The sequence below is a fragment of the Protomyctophum parallelum genome (assembly GCF_964188405.1).
Source record: "Protomyctophum parallelum genome assembly, chromosome: 1".
In the NCBI taxonomy this organism is placed as follows: domain Eukaryota; kingdom Metazoa; phylum Chordata; class Actinopteri; order Myctophiformes; family Myctophidae; genus Protomyctophum; species Protomyctophum parallelum.
Window position 1 is genome coordinate 69,638,690 of NC_139697.1, and position 18,742 is coordinate 69,657,431.

The following is an 18,742-nucleotide window of genomic DNA, read 5'->3' on the forward strand; positions in this document are numbered from 1 at the left end:
TGTCCCCGTGGATGGGTGGATGGATGGATGGCAGCTCGCGCACACCTTCCCAGTTTGATTATCGGTTATTATTAATATATCAGCGCGTTTCGTGATGGCCGCCGACCCGTCAGCTGTTGTACTGGCAGGCGTTCAGGCTAGAGCCGGGGCTTTGCAAGCCGCTGTATCCGAAGGTCGGGTGCTGCTTGGACTTGAGTCTCAGGGTCGCCAGGCTGCTGTTACACGTGTCCCTGTATACGCTGTACGGGGAGCCCGGCGGCCCGTACGGACAGGCGGAGGAGGACATGGCCGAGTTGATGGTGGACGTGCCGATGCCGTTCAGGTTGCTGATGTTGTTGAGGCCCGCGGTCGGCATGCCCGGCACGGCCGAGTGGCCCATGCTGGAGGCCATGGTCATCGAGGAGATGGAGTTGGGCGCCGAGAACATGGACTGCGTGGTGAGCGGGCTCATGGAGTTGAAGAAGGTGAAGTTCTTGGTAGACAGCGGCGCCGGCGCCAGGCCCTTGTTGGTCCAGTTGTTGTAGGTGTAGGCCGGGTACATGTCGTCGTAGGGCTGCATGAGGCCGCTGAACTGCGGCAGGTAGCTGTTCTTGCACAGGTCCATCTGCTGGTTGCGCTCCCGCTTCCTCCACTTGGCCCTGCGGTTCTTGAACCACACCTGGAGACAGAGGCGCATGCAATGGGGAAAAGGAACGTCAATGTTGTGGAAGTGGAATGTGGAAGTGAGATGTAATTAATCAGCAGTGCATCATGGGGTCGATAGGCCTAACTAAGCAGGCTAAATACTTACGTACAGTTTTTAGACCTGTATTTTTACTTTGAGTATTTCCAATATTTACATATCAGAGCCTGCCGCAAATATTGTAGCCTATACTTTTTACTCTAATATTATTTTTAAACTCTTATAGTTACTTGTAACTTTGTAGATTTGGATTATTATTTAAAAAACAACAGAATAACATTCAGCCCTGCATGTATTATATATTTCGGCTATTTGAAAATAGCATATATCTACAAGCTCACGACTCATTTGCGCAGTGTTTTGAGCTTGTATATCTGCTATATTTTCTAAAGATTTTCATTCATTTTGAGAACTTGAAATGCATGCATGGGACATTTTGAGTATAGGCCTATATAGTTTATTTCTATATTGGAGTATTGCTACTTTTACTTAAGTAAAAAAAAAAGAATCACCACTGTAGGCTATTAACCCACTTCCGAATAATGTCGTGGGATAGCAGGCCTGTTGATGTTTAGAGCATATTACCATGAAAGACACGTTTAAAATGACGTGCAACGCACACAGGGTAATCCATATGCTGAGCTGATATCCTAAACCTAAAACGCAAAAGCCAAGCCAACTATATGTCCGCCATTCCTTATGGAAATGTACAAAATATCCATTAGCCCCCACTTCGCAGACCACTTTACAATTCATTTTTTAAATTCTCAGTAGAAACAGTTTACAAGTATATAGCATAATTTTAGTTGGCCCCGCGAGGCTATTTATAGTCTTGCAAGTTGCAGGGAACATGGTGGTATTGACAAATTGTCCACAAAGATGTGAGCGATGTGACATAAGCCAAAGAGCTCTATAGAGGGCGATGGACTGCAGCGTATATATTTCAGAAAGAGCCTCGTCAGCATAATGTGCTTTTAGCTTCTTTAAAACATGAGCGCGCCGGAAATATATGCAACATGCAAGCTTCATGTGAGCTTGTAGATCTGCAATAGTTTAGACCACAACACACGAGAGTATATAGGCTATATAAGCTAATAAGCAAGGTTTTAAAACACACGTTCAAAACAGAAAGGGTATAAGTTAATGAACGACTTATTAACCACTTTCAAAACAGTTTAGACTATAATACTATAATTCATATGGAGTAATAGCCCGCTGCAACGTTACACCTCGAAATAGCAATGCTTCCAGCTTTAGTGTGTATACAGAGTTCTCTTCCTGCATCAATTTAAACTGTTCAAACTGCATGTTCTGTCATCATCTCATAATGAATTTGAAATATTAATAGGGTGCTATGTCTGTATTGAACTGCAGTGTATCCTTTGTACTACTACTATCAATAAAAGTATTTGTGTGTGTGTGTGTGTGTGTGTGTGTGTGTGTGTGTGTGTGTGTGTGTGTGTGTGTGTGTGTGTGTGTGTGTGTGTGTGTGTGTGTGTGTGTGTGTGTGTGTGTGTGTGTGTGTGTGTGTGTGTGTGTGTGTGTGTGTGTGTGTGTGTGCGTGCGTGTCATGTGATTTGCATTATTCACGTTGGAATTTAAGCGCCAGCTGTTGAAACTAAAAGATCACGTTGTCAGTAGCACGGGGCTGTGAAAATAAATTTAAATAAAAAATACAATTGTTTAGGCTACCTTCAATTGAGTGTACATTTCTCACGATTAAATTGTCTATCGCAAAGCACAGACCAATTAAGTGTTATGTCATCACAAGGAAAATTCTCCATTAGCTCTATAGAAAATAAAATGTTGACGTAGGGCAATTAAGGCCCATCATGTGTGCACATGTTGATATACAATGTTTCCCTGTGCGCGATAGGCTATAAATAAGTCAACCAAAATGTGTGTGTGTGTGTGTGTGTGTGTGTGTGTGTGTGTGTGTGTGTGTGTGTGTGTGTGTGTGTGTGTGTGTGTGTGTGTGTGTGTGTGTGTGTGTGTGTGTGTGTGTGTGTGTGTGTGTGTGTGTGTGTGTGTGTGTTATATTATTATCAATTATTTCCATAGCATTTTTTAAATTCATTTATTGACCCCATTTATTGACTAACATATAGCTTTAGTTCTATAGGCTCTCATAGTTGTGTTCACGACTTTTGATTCAACTGTGTAAATTCATGCCCAATATATTATGTGTGCATTGTCTTTTATGACAGACAGAATATCTGTCTGTGTCTATGGAAACATCTATTTTAATAGGCTAAATAAATTAGCAATGTTAGGCCTATATATAAACATTGTTTCAATCTGTATGTTTATTATTGTCATTACGTTTGTTATTGACCTAGGGGTGTCTCCTGGTATAAGGATTAACCAGCGACTAATGGCGCTTGGGGGGGGCGCAATAGTCAATACTGTGTAATTATTATGTTGAAATAATCTGTAACCCTGAACCCAATCCAGATACGGAAAAACACTTTAACTGTCTGCATGTCAGATAATGTTATTCCAAAATTTCCAAAAATGCATTCACGCATTCAAATTAATGCATTCTTTCTTTTAAATACATTCACACTATAACTATAACTAAAGCTTATTTTAAAGAACAGATCTGCATGCAAACAATGCGTGCATGCAAGCATGATCAATGCGAACGTTGACACGCAGATCTGTTCTTTTTGGCAAGCTACACTGTTGCACTTTAACCTTGGTTCTCAAAGTGGGGTCCGGGGACCACCAGGGGTCATTGAAGGATTAAAGTGTTCCACTTAGTCCCCGACAAAATTATATGCATCAAAATGTGATTAACCTCTTTAAACATCAGCTTTTTGAAAATAGCAGATCGACAAGCTCACAATGCATCACATTGCTATTTAAAAATATATATATTGTTTTGAAACATTTTAACAAAATATATATCTATTGTAATAATATAAAATATATATTGTAATAATAATACATTTCCAAATGCTGTTCCCCTCCAACTGTATATACTTTCCCCATTGTCAACAGTTTTTACTATATGTTCACTGTTCAGAGCATATATTTACACGCAGTGCAGGCAATTATGGAAGGAGGTATAGGGCCCGCAGCCCCGCACGCACCATTCTTTTGGTAAAGGAATTACTTTATTGAATTTACTATATTTTGACACTTGCTTTGGCAATGTAAACGTATGTTTTCTCATGCCAATTAAAGCTCAATTGAATTGAATTGAATTAATAAGTAGCACAAATGTTTGGCATTTTGGGCCAAGCCATATTCATTTTGGGGTCCTGACATGAACAGGTTTTAAAACCACTGCAGGCATATATATAGCCTACTATATAATTTATATTAGTAGTAGGGCATAAGGCCTGGGCTTTCTTACCCGGACTCTGGCCTCGGTGAGGTTGGTCCAGACTGCTATCTCCTCCCTGGTGCTCATGTCCGGGTATCGGTTCCTCTGGAACGTGGCCTCCAGCTCCTGCAGCTGCTGGCTGGTGAAGTGAGTCCTCTGCCGCCGCTGCTTCTTCTTGTTTTTGGGGTCGTCCGCGTTCCCGTCATCGCTTCGATGTTCGACACTCCGCTCCTTTTCTGTGGAACCATAAAACAGGAACTATTTGTTGTATATTCCTGTGTCACTTTCGGATGACTTATAAGGCCTCGAACGTGTTATATTCTCCACTTGCCTGCAGTGCCATCACCCCGCTGCCACAACAAGCAAACAAGCAAACTCACGCGTGCGAGCAATTAAGTCAAAATACCAAATAATAATAATAATAATATAATGCATAGAATATATATGCTACCAAAAGGACTGCTATACTATAACCAAACATTGCCATTGCGTAAAACATTGACACACACACGCCATTGCGTAAAACATTGACACACACACACACACACACACACACACACACACACACACACACACACACACACACACACACACACACACACACACACACACACACACACACACACACACACGCACACGAACACGCACACACAAACAATATATAAATATTTTTCTTTTTTTATCGAGTTTGTCCACTGTTATCTTATACTTCCATCTTACATTCATTATGTTCCCTCATAGTGCAGTTAAGTATACAGGCTAAACTGAAGCTGGCCTGCACGTTGAAGGTTATACACATGCATGATGCACAGGTCTGTTCAAATCTCGCCCCCAAATATAAATTAAAAGAAAAGGCCTCAGAATAACTTAATTTAATTTATAAACAACATTTTAAATCTATTGCACAACAGCAAATGTCTTGCTCATGTAGACAACAGGCCTCATGCATACTTTCAACGATGAACAATGCGTCTTTGTTTGCCTGAAAATATATCACCAACTTGTAGCCCATCTGTCTAGAACATAAAATCAAACCTCGAACGCATCAAGTTTCTGCTTGTGGTTCGTTCTATTGACGAGGCTTTTGGGCTTTTAGTTAAACGTAACGCAGTGGATGTATAGCCTATATTATTTAGAAGCTAATCACATTAATTTAATTGGCAGCGCCGCAGCAGGCTGTTTTTGTTGACAGTAAAATACTCTGTGTAAAATGGACCCACATTTCTACACTGGCTACTACAGAGTTAAACACTAGTGATTTAAATTGCTGTGTCCTCCTGCCAAGAGTTTCGCTCAGCAGCGTAATACCGCGTGGAATGGAAATAAATCAACCAACAATAAGCTGCTAACCATATTATTTCCCCTAGAAGCGAGCGTTATGCTGGAAGAGTGGACAGAATATGGACAGACTTTGTTGCATTCTGCATAAACCCACGTATAGTTTGATTTCTTGCACCCATTTCCCTGTATAGAGCTCACGGTATTAGAGGCGTGCTTATGTCAACATGAAACAACTTGTTAGCGACCTAAGGTAAGGAGTTCAGAGTTACTGCAGAGTTATTGCAATGCCATTTGCACCAGTGAGTATATAGCCTATAGTATAATGTACCTGCTAATTCTGTGTCTGACGACTCGCTGCTTGAGTTCTCTAACGTTTCTCGACTGTTGTTGGCGGTTGTGGTGGATCTCGGCAAATGAAACGTGGGGGCCACGACGTCGCGCTGCGGCGGCGGTCTCACGGCCTCCGCGATTCTGTCCAAATTCATCCCACCTTTAGGAAAAGAATGATGCGTAATGGAAAGGAAACGATGTGAATCCTACTTGTGTGTGCGGGGTCTTTTTCCTCACAACAGCTATACCATTAAGGTATCCACCCGTTGCCAAATAGAAGCCATCGCAAGGGGAATTTAAAAAAAGAACAACTGTGCAAAAAAGAAGAAAAAAAATCCACGAGATTATTCTTATTTTTTTGTTCTGTGACACAACAAAATACACGGCACCCTATTTTTCTTTCTTTTTTTCCAAGGAATTGACGACCCGCGCGCTGCCGCCGTTGTTACTGTTCTTTCCGCTGGTGAGAATGTCTGTCGTGATCGAGTGGAAGTTCTCGCTCTCGGAGCCAGAGAGATGAGACCCACCCATCTTCTGTGTTTAACCTCCCAGAAATCAGTCAGTCCCACCCACGCACACACGCACCCACGCACACACACACACACACACACACACACACACACACACACACACACACACACACACACACACACACACACACACACACACACACACACGCTGGTGCGCGCGCACACGCACACACACACACACACACACACACACACACACACACACACACACACACGCGCGCGCGCAGGGTGCTCAGCACAGCACTGGACTGCGGATAGTGCTTTTTAAGGGGAGTTTTATCTCACGGGAGCGCACAGGGTGATGGTGACGCGCTTTTTTCCTTTTTTTCCTTCTTTTTTTGCACTGCTGCACTGGAAACTTTGCGGAGTAAAAATGGATCTTTTATATTCAATGCAGGCATGTTTGAAATACGTCCCCCTGCATGCAAAAGCTGCAATGGAACGGGGCAGCTGGGCTGGGTGCGCTTATATACACACTCGCAGACAATGTATATCTGCATGGAATATGTGCGGAGCTGAATAAACATTTGCCATGTAGGTCTGCCCTAGCTAGCTGTACTGCATAACCCTCCTTTCAAAGCTGTACTGCACTGCACGAAAAGTGGAAGATGTCTCTCTTATCGAGCTTTATTTATAGTATATGAAGTGTCGTTCTATCGTTTTATGGGCAGTGAGATTTTAGTTGGCTTTTCTTTTCTACGACATGTAAACAATCACGCATAATAAAAGTTAAGGCATGAGGATCCACCCCCCCCCCCCTCCCGCCCTCCTCTCCCATTCGCCCACGCCTTCTCGTGCTATACAGTGCTTGCCATGTCTTGTCTTCTCTAGATAACGCCAAAAAGGAAATCTGTTATTTCAACATTTTATTTCCTATCGTATATTGGACCAACATAATCAATACAAAATAACTACAGAAGGAGGATCTTATATCAAATTTGCAAAAGCAATACTAGATTATGCATCTGACAGCTGCACTTCTGAGAATGTGCAGAAAGTGACAGAAAGGCCTGCATGCACAATGCCAATGCATCACATCGATGCCCGCATGCACTGCTCTGCTGCTTCAATCAACACACTGACATGAATATCAATACAATTAACAATGAATACGGGCTTAACTGTATTCATTGAAACTTCAAGAACTGCACTCCAGCCCCCGCGTGCATATTGGAACCACATGTTCCACATCGTGCACTGCCCTCAAGCTGAAAACTTTCTTATATAAAATTCCACAAACACTGTCTGATGGCGCGTCTGGCCAGTGTCTCGCTAATTACTGAATAATGTAATCTGAAAAGTAATCACTTAATGGCTGGGGGCATTTCAGCGTCCCTGTGGACATCAACTTTCTTCGGAGGCCAAAAAAGCTTTTTAAAGGGAGTTTATTGTCAATATTAAATCCCTGATATTGCAATATGGTGTTACTTGATCAAATAGAATATATAGGAGTTAGATTGATATGTTGGCCAGGTGCGATTTTGTGCAAAAGTACCATGCACTTAAACCCTGTCGTGCAACTGTATAGTTGGACCACTCCGTCTACACTAAATCTCTTCGCCAAAAATAGCCGATCTACAAGCTCAATGTGCATTCGCAACCCAACACGTTGTGAGATTGTAGATCTGCTATTTTTGGCTCATATTGCCCCCAGAATAGGGATATTGTACTTGGGGTTCAAGACAAGTGCTTAAGTATAGTATTGCATACCAAAAACACGCAAGAACATATATACCAGCTCTCACCAACTAGCCTACCAACCTTTGCCATTTTCTGCAGGAGCACAACCCATGGAACTGATTTGTTTGATGTCCAAACTTAGTCTGCTGCCATACACAATCATCTGTAATTCCAACAAAGCGGCGCCTGCTGGCCAAAAACTACCGAGGCGAAATGGCATATATTGGCAATTATTTTGACGTCTGCATATATGGGCCTATAGACACTGTATAGTGCTGATTCATTTCTGGGCTTAGGTGGGCGAACAGTTTAGTTTACACACTCACGGAGAAGTGGAATATAATTTATAAACTATTTGAGACAGATTTTTACCGCCATAGTTTCATAAAATGGTGCATGTCGTGGAAGCAACAGATCTATACTATTTGTACTATTTTGGGTGAGAAATGTATGAACGCATGTATTTGATTATCTTCGCTTTATTGGCATGGTCAAAATTGGGACACCCCGGTTGTAAGTGGTTAATTAGTTGAAAGCGCTATGTTTTTCCATCTTATGGTTATGCGCAAATTACGCACGTCGACCTGCTTAGGATAACCTGCATGTATCAGGTAATGTATGTCGGCTTAAGGCCTGCTCAGTGCGCCGTCTGGCCCAAAGATCACGCCAGGCGCCAGTATGAAGCATTTTAGGCCATTGTATGACAGTGACTTTTGACATGAGACCCCGTCCGACTGGAAAACTCCCTGAAGGGCCTTTCAAAAGCCAATTGTGCAGCCTCTCAAGAGTCACTTGCCTTTTCCCGTGTATACTTTTTCAAGCCTTCTTATAACCGCAGTGACTTCTTGTCTTACAAAGCCTTGAGCATTATAGGTAGACTGCTATAGTGTGATGGGTGCTTTTGATGATGCAATCCCAATCTGTCCCGTTAAAAGTATTTCTTTGATTCAGCTATTTTCACAATATAGCCTATATAATATCAAATTATTTGCCATGCTCTTAAATTTTAGTTTTGTGGTCGACATGGTTATATATTGTTATAATTAAGAGAGCATGCGTCGACTTTCAGAGCCCCTTTCCTAAAATGAAAGAAACAATCATAGCATCGCTGATTAATTACACATAAGTGCGTGATTAAAAATGACCAAGAGCGAGTGACGTCGACGAGTTATGTAATAATAACAGATGACCACCGCGCAAACCTCTATACCGTTTTGTAATAAATTACCTCAGAGAGAGATGTGTTCATCCCGTGTGGCTGCGGTTTCTAAATTGTGTCAACATGTGTTTTATTATTTTATTTTTTTCTTCTCACTGTGGTGATTGTGCAGCAGTGGCCAGTGCATGGGGCAGTTGGCCAACCGGACTTATAACATGCCGGAGCGGCGGTGTTATGATGGTGAGTTTATGAATTTACAGTCCAATCGATTTTCAGGGGTAATAATTATGCTAATACGAGGGATTGTTGTCTAAATATGCCCATCAGAAGCTGCGCAGACTGGGAGTGTATACTCGCCTCGCGTGTGAAGGATGACATGAAAAGCCTTTTCATCCGGCAGGATAGGTCAACGAGGCCAGTAGCAACACTAACACTAGTCTAACAAAGTGGTATGGTAGTCTAACACTCACATTTCCCCCGCGAGAAGCGAAAATAAACCCGACGACTGTCGTTAATCATAAACCAAACAAAACGGGAATTTGATTAGTTTGTAGTGTTTTTGTTTTACACACGCTATCTTTGTATGGAAAGTCAACAAACCACATGGGGAAGCTATATGGGTGTAACGTATAGGCTACAGACAAATATAAAGCTGGTTTGCTGCTCCATTTGAAAGGAGGGACGTGGGCACACGGATGCAACTGGACACGGCAGGTAATGTGAGCATAGAGGACATGGACGGTGGTGGTGACTATTCTAGACTATATATCACCCTGGCGATCGTCCCCCCTTGGTAGGCTATACCGGTCCGGGTTTGCTTGACCCCGCCGGTCCGATATCCACGTGGTAATTATGGAAGAAGCCCCGCCATTACATCTACCTGAATTTCAGATGAATTACTTGTACCTCTCACAGACAGGCCTATAGATAGATGCCTATGCTATATACCCTCGTGTTTTACCCAACAAAACAAACGTCAGAACATTTAAACATTTTACATAAATACACGAGGATCTGTCTCATCTCAATGTGTATATATAGGCTAGCTATAGGATGCAGTCAATCCTTCCCCGATTCTGTCCATCAGCTTTAAGTGAGACAGCAGCTTTGTGACTTGTCTACCGTCTGTTTACCTTTGTACTATAGGATTAGCCTTTAAAGTATATGTCTAAAAATAAATACAAATATATAATTCTAATGCCACCTGATGGCTAGGCCTTACATAAAATTAACTATATTTTATTATTCATAAAAAATGTAGGCCTAATATATATTTTTGCTGTGGGGGTGAGTTGGAAGGTGTATAGCCTATAGTCAAGTTAATGCTTTCCCATCATTTTAGGCTAACATGTAGTAAATATGTTGTAAATTAATGTAATTATTTTAGTAAGAACTAAGAAGGAAGACGACAGACGATTTACTCAGACAATCTGCGACAATGATGGAATTATTAAATCCCTGCATTTAAATATGACTATTTTAAATGTTTCTTGCAGCACTGATACGGTCTATATCTATAGTGCAGGCTGCGGCTAGACGAAAATTGCGTGGGCTTCAAAGAAGTCATATCAGGAACATGACCCCAGGATTAACACGCTATTGTTTCAAAATGTTTGCCGGCGCGTTTTGGCAATGCGTACGAAAATTGTATTCAAATATTTAATCTTGTTCACGTTTGCATCATATCATTGTGTTTCCGCATGTGTGAGTTACAGCGTGTTGCACTTATAGGCTACTCGTATATACAACAACCCTATATAGACCTTTACGCTTTGCAGTGCATTCAAAAGGCAAATCTCCCTAAAATGACAAAACATAAAATATAGGACATGAATTGTACAGCATATATTCTGCACAACGTGTGCAACATGCATTCATACCTGGGTCCCCGCAAGAGATTACATTCTTTGACAGATTCAGTTCCATTCCAGTTGCCTGCAGGACAGAAAACAAGAGAAACGTATAATTAACATCAAAATTCACATATCTCACTGTCAAATCTTTTCGAATCTGTTGCGTTTTGGGCCTATTATTAGATAATGAATTGCTCACATTCAGCCAAATGGTGGATAAATTCTAGGTCATGCATTTATACATCGTATTGTTAAGCTCAACGATAAGCCATGTAAAGTAAACCTTTTTAAACCTTTAGAGAATTATTCCCTCTCAGACGTTCCAACTTCCCAGTGGTTTAAATAATGCCTCAACCAGGCTGTATTGTGCGACAATGTGCGTGTTATAGCCTATACTCACAGATCGCTATCTTGACGTTGCTAAAAGTTTATCTTTGCCATGATGTATACACACATAACCCCTCTTATCTCCAGGAATCCCTTTGCTCATTCTACGTCGACCGTAAATCTTGACATAATTTTCTTTTGCTTCTCTCGACACGCACGCGCGCACGCACGCGCACACACACACACACACACACGCACACACACACACACACACACACACACACACACACACACATGCACACACACACACACACACACACACACACACACACACACACACACACACACACACACACACACACACACACACACACACACACACTGGTTGGTTGGTTGACACAGACTCTCATCGGGTTAATTTGCCATGTCAGTCAGCGTAAGCAATTATTTGTCATTTCATATGGTCCATGTCATTCAGAGATTGTTGTCATTTAACATTGACAGTGATATAGACTATAAATAATCTAAATTAAATGGTTCGTTCTTGCAATCGCCGGACGGTGGACTCAGTATATTGGTATATTTCTTTAGTGGAACTGTGGGTCGGTTAAAAGCACAAATATGTAACTTGGCCACGGACCCCCGTCAGACAATATATTGCCAGGGACCCCCATACCATACAGGCATACAAGATTCGTGTTGTTAAAATGTTTCCAAAAAAATATTCAACGTTTAATTCCAAAGAATTTCAATACCTTTTGAAAATACCAGATCTACAAGCTCACAGCGTGTTTATTGCGTTGTCAAATAGCTGATAGGTTTAAAGACATGCAAGTAAAACTGATTTGGAATCCTATATGCTGAATGCATGGCGGGGCCACCTGGAACACCCTCAATGACCCGCGGTCCGCGGACCACACTTTTGAGAACCATGGGTTAAACTATAATGGCACTGGCTATATGGATGCTTTAACCGTTAAAGCATCCATATAGCCAGTGCCATTATGCTGGCACACAGACACACATTGTGACTATAACTCAAAACATTTCGATCCTTTTATTATCAAAAACGCTATAAATGCGGATGTCTATATTCAATACGAGATCCCAAACATGGACGGATCGGATTATGATTCTATAAGCATTCACTGAAAGGCACATTTTGCTTAGTCAAAATCCTCAAGCATTTAAACAGTATTGGCCGAGTAGCCTACTCACCAGTTAGTTCCCAGCAGTGGCAGCGGACACACACACACGACACACACCACACGCGCACACACTCTCACACACTCACACGCACACAAAAAGGAGTAAAAACCCTCAGAATGTCTCCATATGCAGGTGTTCAATAAATCCACTTTAGTGGGGCTGTAGATGTCGTGTCCTCAGATAATGAGCGCTTTGGTCGCCTCGGTGCTGCGCTGCCTTGGTTTTCTTCTTCACCACACCGCTGCTCTGCTCGTCTCGCGGTGACGTCACGCCCCCATCCACCCCTCCTCCTCCTCCTCTCGTCGTCCGTGGCCACGTGTGATGTATAGTTAGTTTTTGGGAGCCGTGGATGGATGTGGATGTACGGCGAGAATATTTATTATGAGACCTTAATATGTCGTTCTGCATGCATTGTATAGTTGAAAAGGGCTCGTTTATTGAATAGATTATGAATATGCAGCCTTCATGTTGATCCTATAGTGTACAATTCCTCCTCGGCACAAAAGCATGCAGACTATATATAATTGCCGCCTATACCTATATAATTTATGCTGCGTGTGTGTGCGCGCGCGGCACTGCGCGTGTGTGTGTGTGTGTGTGTGTGTGTGTGTATATATATATATATATATATATATATATATATATATATATATATATATATATAGTATACAAAACTGTTTTAATGTGAAAAGTGGAGATCTATTTCAAATGGCCCTTTTGTTTCTATTCATTTGCATTAATAATTCGTCTATAGGCTATACTTCATAGTCGCAGCTGCAACGTATTTATTTTCCAGATTGCCCATGCATGGCATGCAGCTTCATGGATCAAAAATGAACTTGATGTTAACATAAATACTTCCAATGCAACTTCATATGTATAGGCTATGGTTTTCGAAGATTATGCCTAATTTAGAATTAATGTATAGTTATCATATCTATATAGGCCTACGTGCAAAACAGCCTGACATTTTAATTGATATTGAAGGTCTATTGTTTTGTAATATCTTTAAGCGTTGACATTACCTCGACACAATATAACTGATCATTTTCCTGCAGCCTCAACCTCCATTCAGGGCAATTCGATATAGAATCACATACTGCGAACTTAATTAAGTGACCATTCAAAATAAGAGAACATGCACGTGCACAGATATTATAGCCTGTGGCCATTCCCAAAAAATTGATTTAGCCTGTTGCAAATGATTGTGTGATATTATAAACCACCCGTCATTTAATTCGTTGTGCCGTCACCCCCTTAGCCTTGCCCCTCAAATGATTTCCATTGATTCGCAGTGCTGGCATATATAGGCCTATTTATGTGACGTGTTAATATGTGTTTGGTTGTACTTTATTGAGTAGGCCTAGCTTATAACCTCAATTAACTTGGATCGGCAAATCCAAGGTTTATAAGCAGGAGACTTTGCTCTGCCTATATTAAACATTGTTGATGGATAATTTATTTATCTCGATGTTACTATACGGCAGATAACCCCATAGCCGTAAAATAGGTTTTATGTTGAGTCACCGAAGTTCCCCCTGAAGTATTGTTTTTAAATATATTATTATTATTATTGTAATAAATATTGTAATAATAATATGCTTGAAAAAGACCGTATAGGCCTAAGCTAATATAGCCTATATATGCCGCTATAAAGGCGGGCCGTTGTGAACTTGTGCATCAACAAAACATCATGTGTTTTGAAATAGCCTAAAATAAAATAACTGATAACCGACTGGCCTAATTAGAGCTTTGACCTATTAGGCAGATAAATGTTCTTAGTGGAGTGGGCACGAGTGTGAGTCTGACCAAGCTATAGCAACATAGGTCAAAAGACATATCCTAACTCACGAATAAAGCATTGACAAGAAAATAACTGTTTTCCTATCAGCAAGCGTCATTATTTGTCTTGCATATAGACCTCGTCTTTCTTTATAATAACGAAAACACATCGCGCCGCAATTAAATGCTATTTGCACTGTGAATATATGCACACATCTCCGCACTAATAGGCCTATACTCAAGACGGTATTATGCACTCATGCAGGCCAGGTCCTCGTTGGAAGAGAATTACGCTCTGCAATCAGTATAGGCCTACAGGACGGCAGTATAGAAAGTGTGAAATCGGTCCCTTTATTACACTTTTTTCCCTCTCTCTTGCTTTCTCCCTTTAAAAACAGCACAGCACAGCACGGCTCTGTGAATGGGATTCTAGTGGGATTAGAACAGCTCATATATGGCCGCGAGGGCTCTCTCCAAGATTCCGGAATAATAGTCTACCAAAAAACCATTCCCCATGTGAGGTGCTGCACTTTTGGACATGCACACGCACCAAACTCTGTCTGCCATGGGTGGTGGAACCCTAAAAAAACCCCACCTTCACCTATTTTCAGGTCAGCCTTTTTCGGGAGCATTAAATTGGTGTTACTCATGGTAGCAAAATGGACGTGCCAATATTTGCCCTTTACTTATAGACGATGACGTCACCTAAGGCCTGTATCCATACAGCTAAGTCCAGGCAGAGCTGAAGTGGAGCCGACCTCTATAGCAGACACTTGGGTTTTATTATCACCACGCCACGCTGAAGTGCTTACCCATGCACTCAACAATGGCAGCTAATCTCTCATTTCCAGTAGCTTTCGTTGACTTTCTTAAATGAGGATAAATGCCAAACGAAGGCATGATTAATATTGGCAAAAATAACTAAGTAAGTACATTTTATTTATAGAGCACATTTCACAGACATCATATAGTCACAAAGTGCTTCACAACACTAAAAGCAAAACATGTCAATAGTAAAAATAGTAATATATTGATAGTAATAGTAATAGACACGGGTGGCTTCATGTAAGCTGTAGCCTATATAGCCTAATTAAAAAAACGACTTAATGAAAAGAGAACACATGTTGTTCTAGTCCCTATTTTAGGCATGTCATTATCATGTCATTACATTTTCACAGAGTGACTTAGATGAAGTATAAAAGGCCGGCTTGTTAATTAAAACAAAAAATATTCAAACTAATGCAACAAGACAATTTTCCATGAAATGAATGAGAGAAAAATGAACATGTCGTAAAGATTCCATGCCGTTTGTCTTTCCCTAGATTACAAATTATAGGAAATATATTCTCAAGGCCCATCATATACATATAGGCCGAGTCTGATCAGATTGACTGTGCGTGGCTCTGATTAGGCCAGCTGGTCGACAATACTGACAGATACTGACCCAGCTGTGTAATTTGCATGCAAGTGTGTCCACCAAATTGTAATAGGTGGTGTCTGTCTGCGTAATTGCCTACCTGTCAGACCCACATTGCTAAACGGTGAGTCCTCTTGCAAGACACACACACACACACACACACACACACACACACACACACACACACACACACACACACACACACACACACACACACACACACACACACACACACACACACACAGAAACTATAATTAGGCGCTAAGTAAATGCTGTGATTACCCAACAAGTGACTAGGAATGACTAGGAGTTAAGTGCTACCCTGAAGGTGAGGCAGTGGCCTCATCTCTCCTGTGTAAATAGGTGGAGGGATTTAACACGTTTGGTGTGTGGGGGGTTGGGCCTCCCTCCCCTCACACAGTCTGCCTGTCTGTGGCCATGCAGGGCCTGTCTGACTGCAGACATGGTCACTATACCGCTGCAGCGTATAATAGTTATTCTCAGTAACAGAATGGGTGATACATATATGGTACAGGTGGAAAAACAGGTGTTGTGTGTGTGTGTGTGTGTGTGTGTATGTATGTGTGTGTGTGTGTGTGTGTGTGTGTGTGGGGGGGGGGTATACGGTTGTGTGTGTGCATGTGTGTGACTGTGTAATTTCCATGCGCTACATGCTGTGTGTGCACGTTCACATGCATTTTCTTTTGTGGACAGTGTGCAGGTAGTATGTGGTTTTCAAACTTTGGACAGATTCTCAAGGCATGTGTTCATATAGCAATAGCCATATATAAACGGCACAATGCAATATAGATATGTGTCGCGTCCAAAATAGGGATTCCAGGTTGAAAGTGATTAATATATATATATATATATATATATAAATATATGTATAGAACTTGCCTATGTATATTGGGAGATGAGCGCACACAAGTGTTTATTGTAATAATACCGTGCATGTGGTTGTCACAAAATGCCAAGGCGCACCTGGTCTCGTCTCACAGCACCATTGTACCAGACATACACACACTGTTTTCAAGCGGTCAAGTGAGCCACTCGCACCTGAGAGATATTTCTATTCACCATGGCTCATCAACTCGTTAACCTGCAGAGCCCAATAATCACCTAATCCAGGACAATCATAATAAAAAGGAGCCCATGGTATTAGTATATTGTAAAGCCTGTTTCCGCACTGAGTGGTGGAGCGGTGAAAAGGGTTCGAGCCCACGCATCGCATCCAGCCTCTGGTAGAATAATTCAGGGGGGGTTGGTGGGGGCTGCGGCTTTGTTCCAGCACCACCACCATAATGGAAAGCCCAGTGACATCACAGGCATTCCCTTAACTCGGAACAGGAGAGAGAGTCTGTCCGTCTGTCAACAGGCCAAACACCCAGCCGGCCTGCAGCCAGCCGAGACAAACACACACACACACACACACACACACACACACACACACACACACACACACACACACACACACACACACACACACACACACACACACACACACACACACACACACATCCAAATTACCAGACAGACAGACGGAGAGTTGGACAGGGATATTTACTCCGCAAGGTTTCCACTGCGGATCCACTTCAAAACGAGCAGGAGGAATGGCGTCAAGCTCCCATCATTGGGGCTATTATGGGGAATGGATGCTTCTCATGGTTGCTCTTTTCTCTCTTTTAGCCCCCCCCCTGCCTTGAAGTAGCGTTGAGAACGCAGATGTCACAGTTTCCAATCGGCAGTGAAATTAGTGCTGTTTTGATTACACAGGGCACAGAGATTACCAGCATAAACAGGTCTGCAACATAGATCATCATCTCAAGAGGAAGCACCCCCCCCCCCCCCCCCCAACTGCACGTTTTCCAAAACTCTGTCGGGCCTTCCCAGCTTAGCGGTGATGAGAATAGGACTTCAGCTTCCAGTGTTTGATCTGAGCATTAAATTGATGCTGGTTAAAGTGATATTTCCACATGTAATTGGTGAACCACCGAAAGGCCAGCGGCCCCGGCAATCCCTTAAGCCTGATTTATAATTTGTTGTACAGTGGTGTCGCTCACTGAAGATGGCCAATCCACAAGCTCAACAACGCACCAGGCATGTCACACATTCTGTCTCCTGAATGCAACTTTTCAAGTTAATTCTGCAACAGTTTAGTTTAATCTCAGTTATTACTGAACTAATTCTCAATATGGAGGGCTAGAGATACAAATGGACTGTTCTTAATTAAGTGGATGAAAATATTCGAAAACATGCATCACATACAAGTAACAAGCACGCTGCAAGCAGGGTTATACCGTCATATAGGAGGAACCTTTCTGTAACAGAACTAAAACATCTATCTTTTTATAATTGCAACTCACATTCTTAATAATAAAAAACTCACTCACTGCTAAAATGAAAAGTCTATACCGAGTTGTTTCCTCTTTACCTGCTGAAAAGCTTTGCGATCACGCCATCTTAGAACACACCAAAGGCAAATTCAAGAAGCAGACTGATTATTTTCTTTGAGATTTGTTGTGGGACACCAGAGATCACGCGAACCCTATAGCATCCCACGTCAAGGTGAACATTTGACATAATTAGGCAAACGTAAAACAAAAATAACAGTTGTGATGCATTAGGAGCTTTTAGATTTATTTTCAGCAAAGATATTTAGCCTAGAGGGGGAAAGGGAAGGGTCCAGATCCCTGGAGGACCTCGTCAATGAAGTATATATAGGATTTAAACCATGGTGTCCCTATTTTGGGCAAGTAATTATAGGTGAATATCTTAATGTATTAGAGCCAAGATGGCTGTGTGTGCTTTGAAATGACAGAACAGCAAAAGGACCGTAGCTGCCCGACAGCCTTTGGAGCCCAAAGAATGTTGCCTAATATTTTGTGAAAATGTCTCTATAATGCAGTCATACAAATGATGCCTTTCCATTATTAACTGCAGTTTTAATTTCTTCATTTCTTAAGATATTCTGCACACAAAATAAAATTGCACAAATAAATAGCACATCTACAGGTATATGCTCACAAGACATTGCGATACAATGCGCATGTCAGCTTATAGATCGGTTATTTTCGAAATGGGAAAATGGGGCTTAAGTGGTTAACCACTAGGACATAATTTCAATGCACTGTGGGGGAAGCATGTTTGAATCTGCAGAT

At 41.8% G+C, this 18,742-nt stretch overlaps 1 protein-coding gene across 4 annotated transcripts; it reads right to left on the reverse strand.

Annotated features, from left to right (window-relative positions):
- Nucleotides 1-9: 9 nt before the first annotated feature.
- pitx1 (paired-like homeodomain 1) lies at nucleotides 10-12,616 on the reverse strand. Of its 4 annotated transcripts, none has more exons than XM_083765997.1 (5): nucleotides 12,392-12,614; nucleotides 10,874-10,928; nucleotides 5,623-5,784; nucleotides 4,044-4,249; nucleotides 10-658 (listed from the first exon to the last, which is right to left on the reverse strand). In XM_083765997.1, exons 2-5 carry the CDS (start codon nucleotides 10,917-10,919, stop codon nucleotides 110-112), a joined length of 963 nt encoding a protein of 320 aa, XP_083622123.1. In that variant the 5' UTR covers nucleotides 10,920-10,928; nucleotides 12,392-12,614; the 3' UTR covers nucleotides 10-109. The 4 variants fall into 4 exon arrangements, with proteins under 4 accessions (XP_083622123.1, XP_083622124.1, XP_083622125.1 ...); XM_083765998.1 differs by lacking the exon at nucleotides 12,392-12,614 and adding an exon at nucleotides 11,247-11,321; XM_083765999.1 differs by lacking the exon at nucleotides 5,623-5,784 and having other exon boundaries at nucleotides 12,392-12,616.
- Between the last annotated feature and the right edge of the window lie 6,126 nt (nucleotides 12,617-18,742).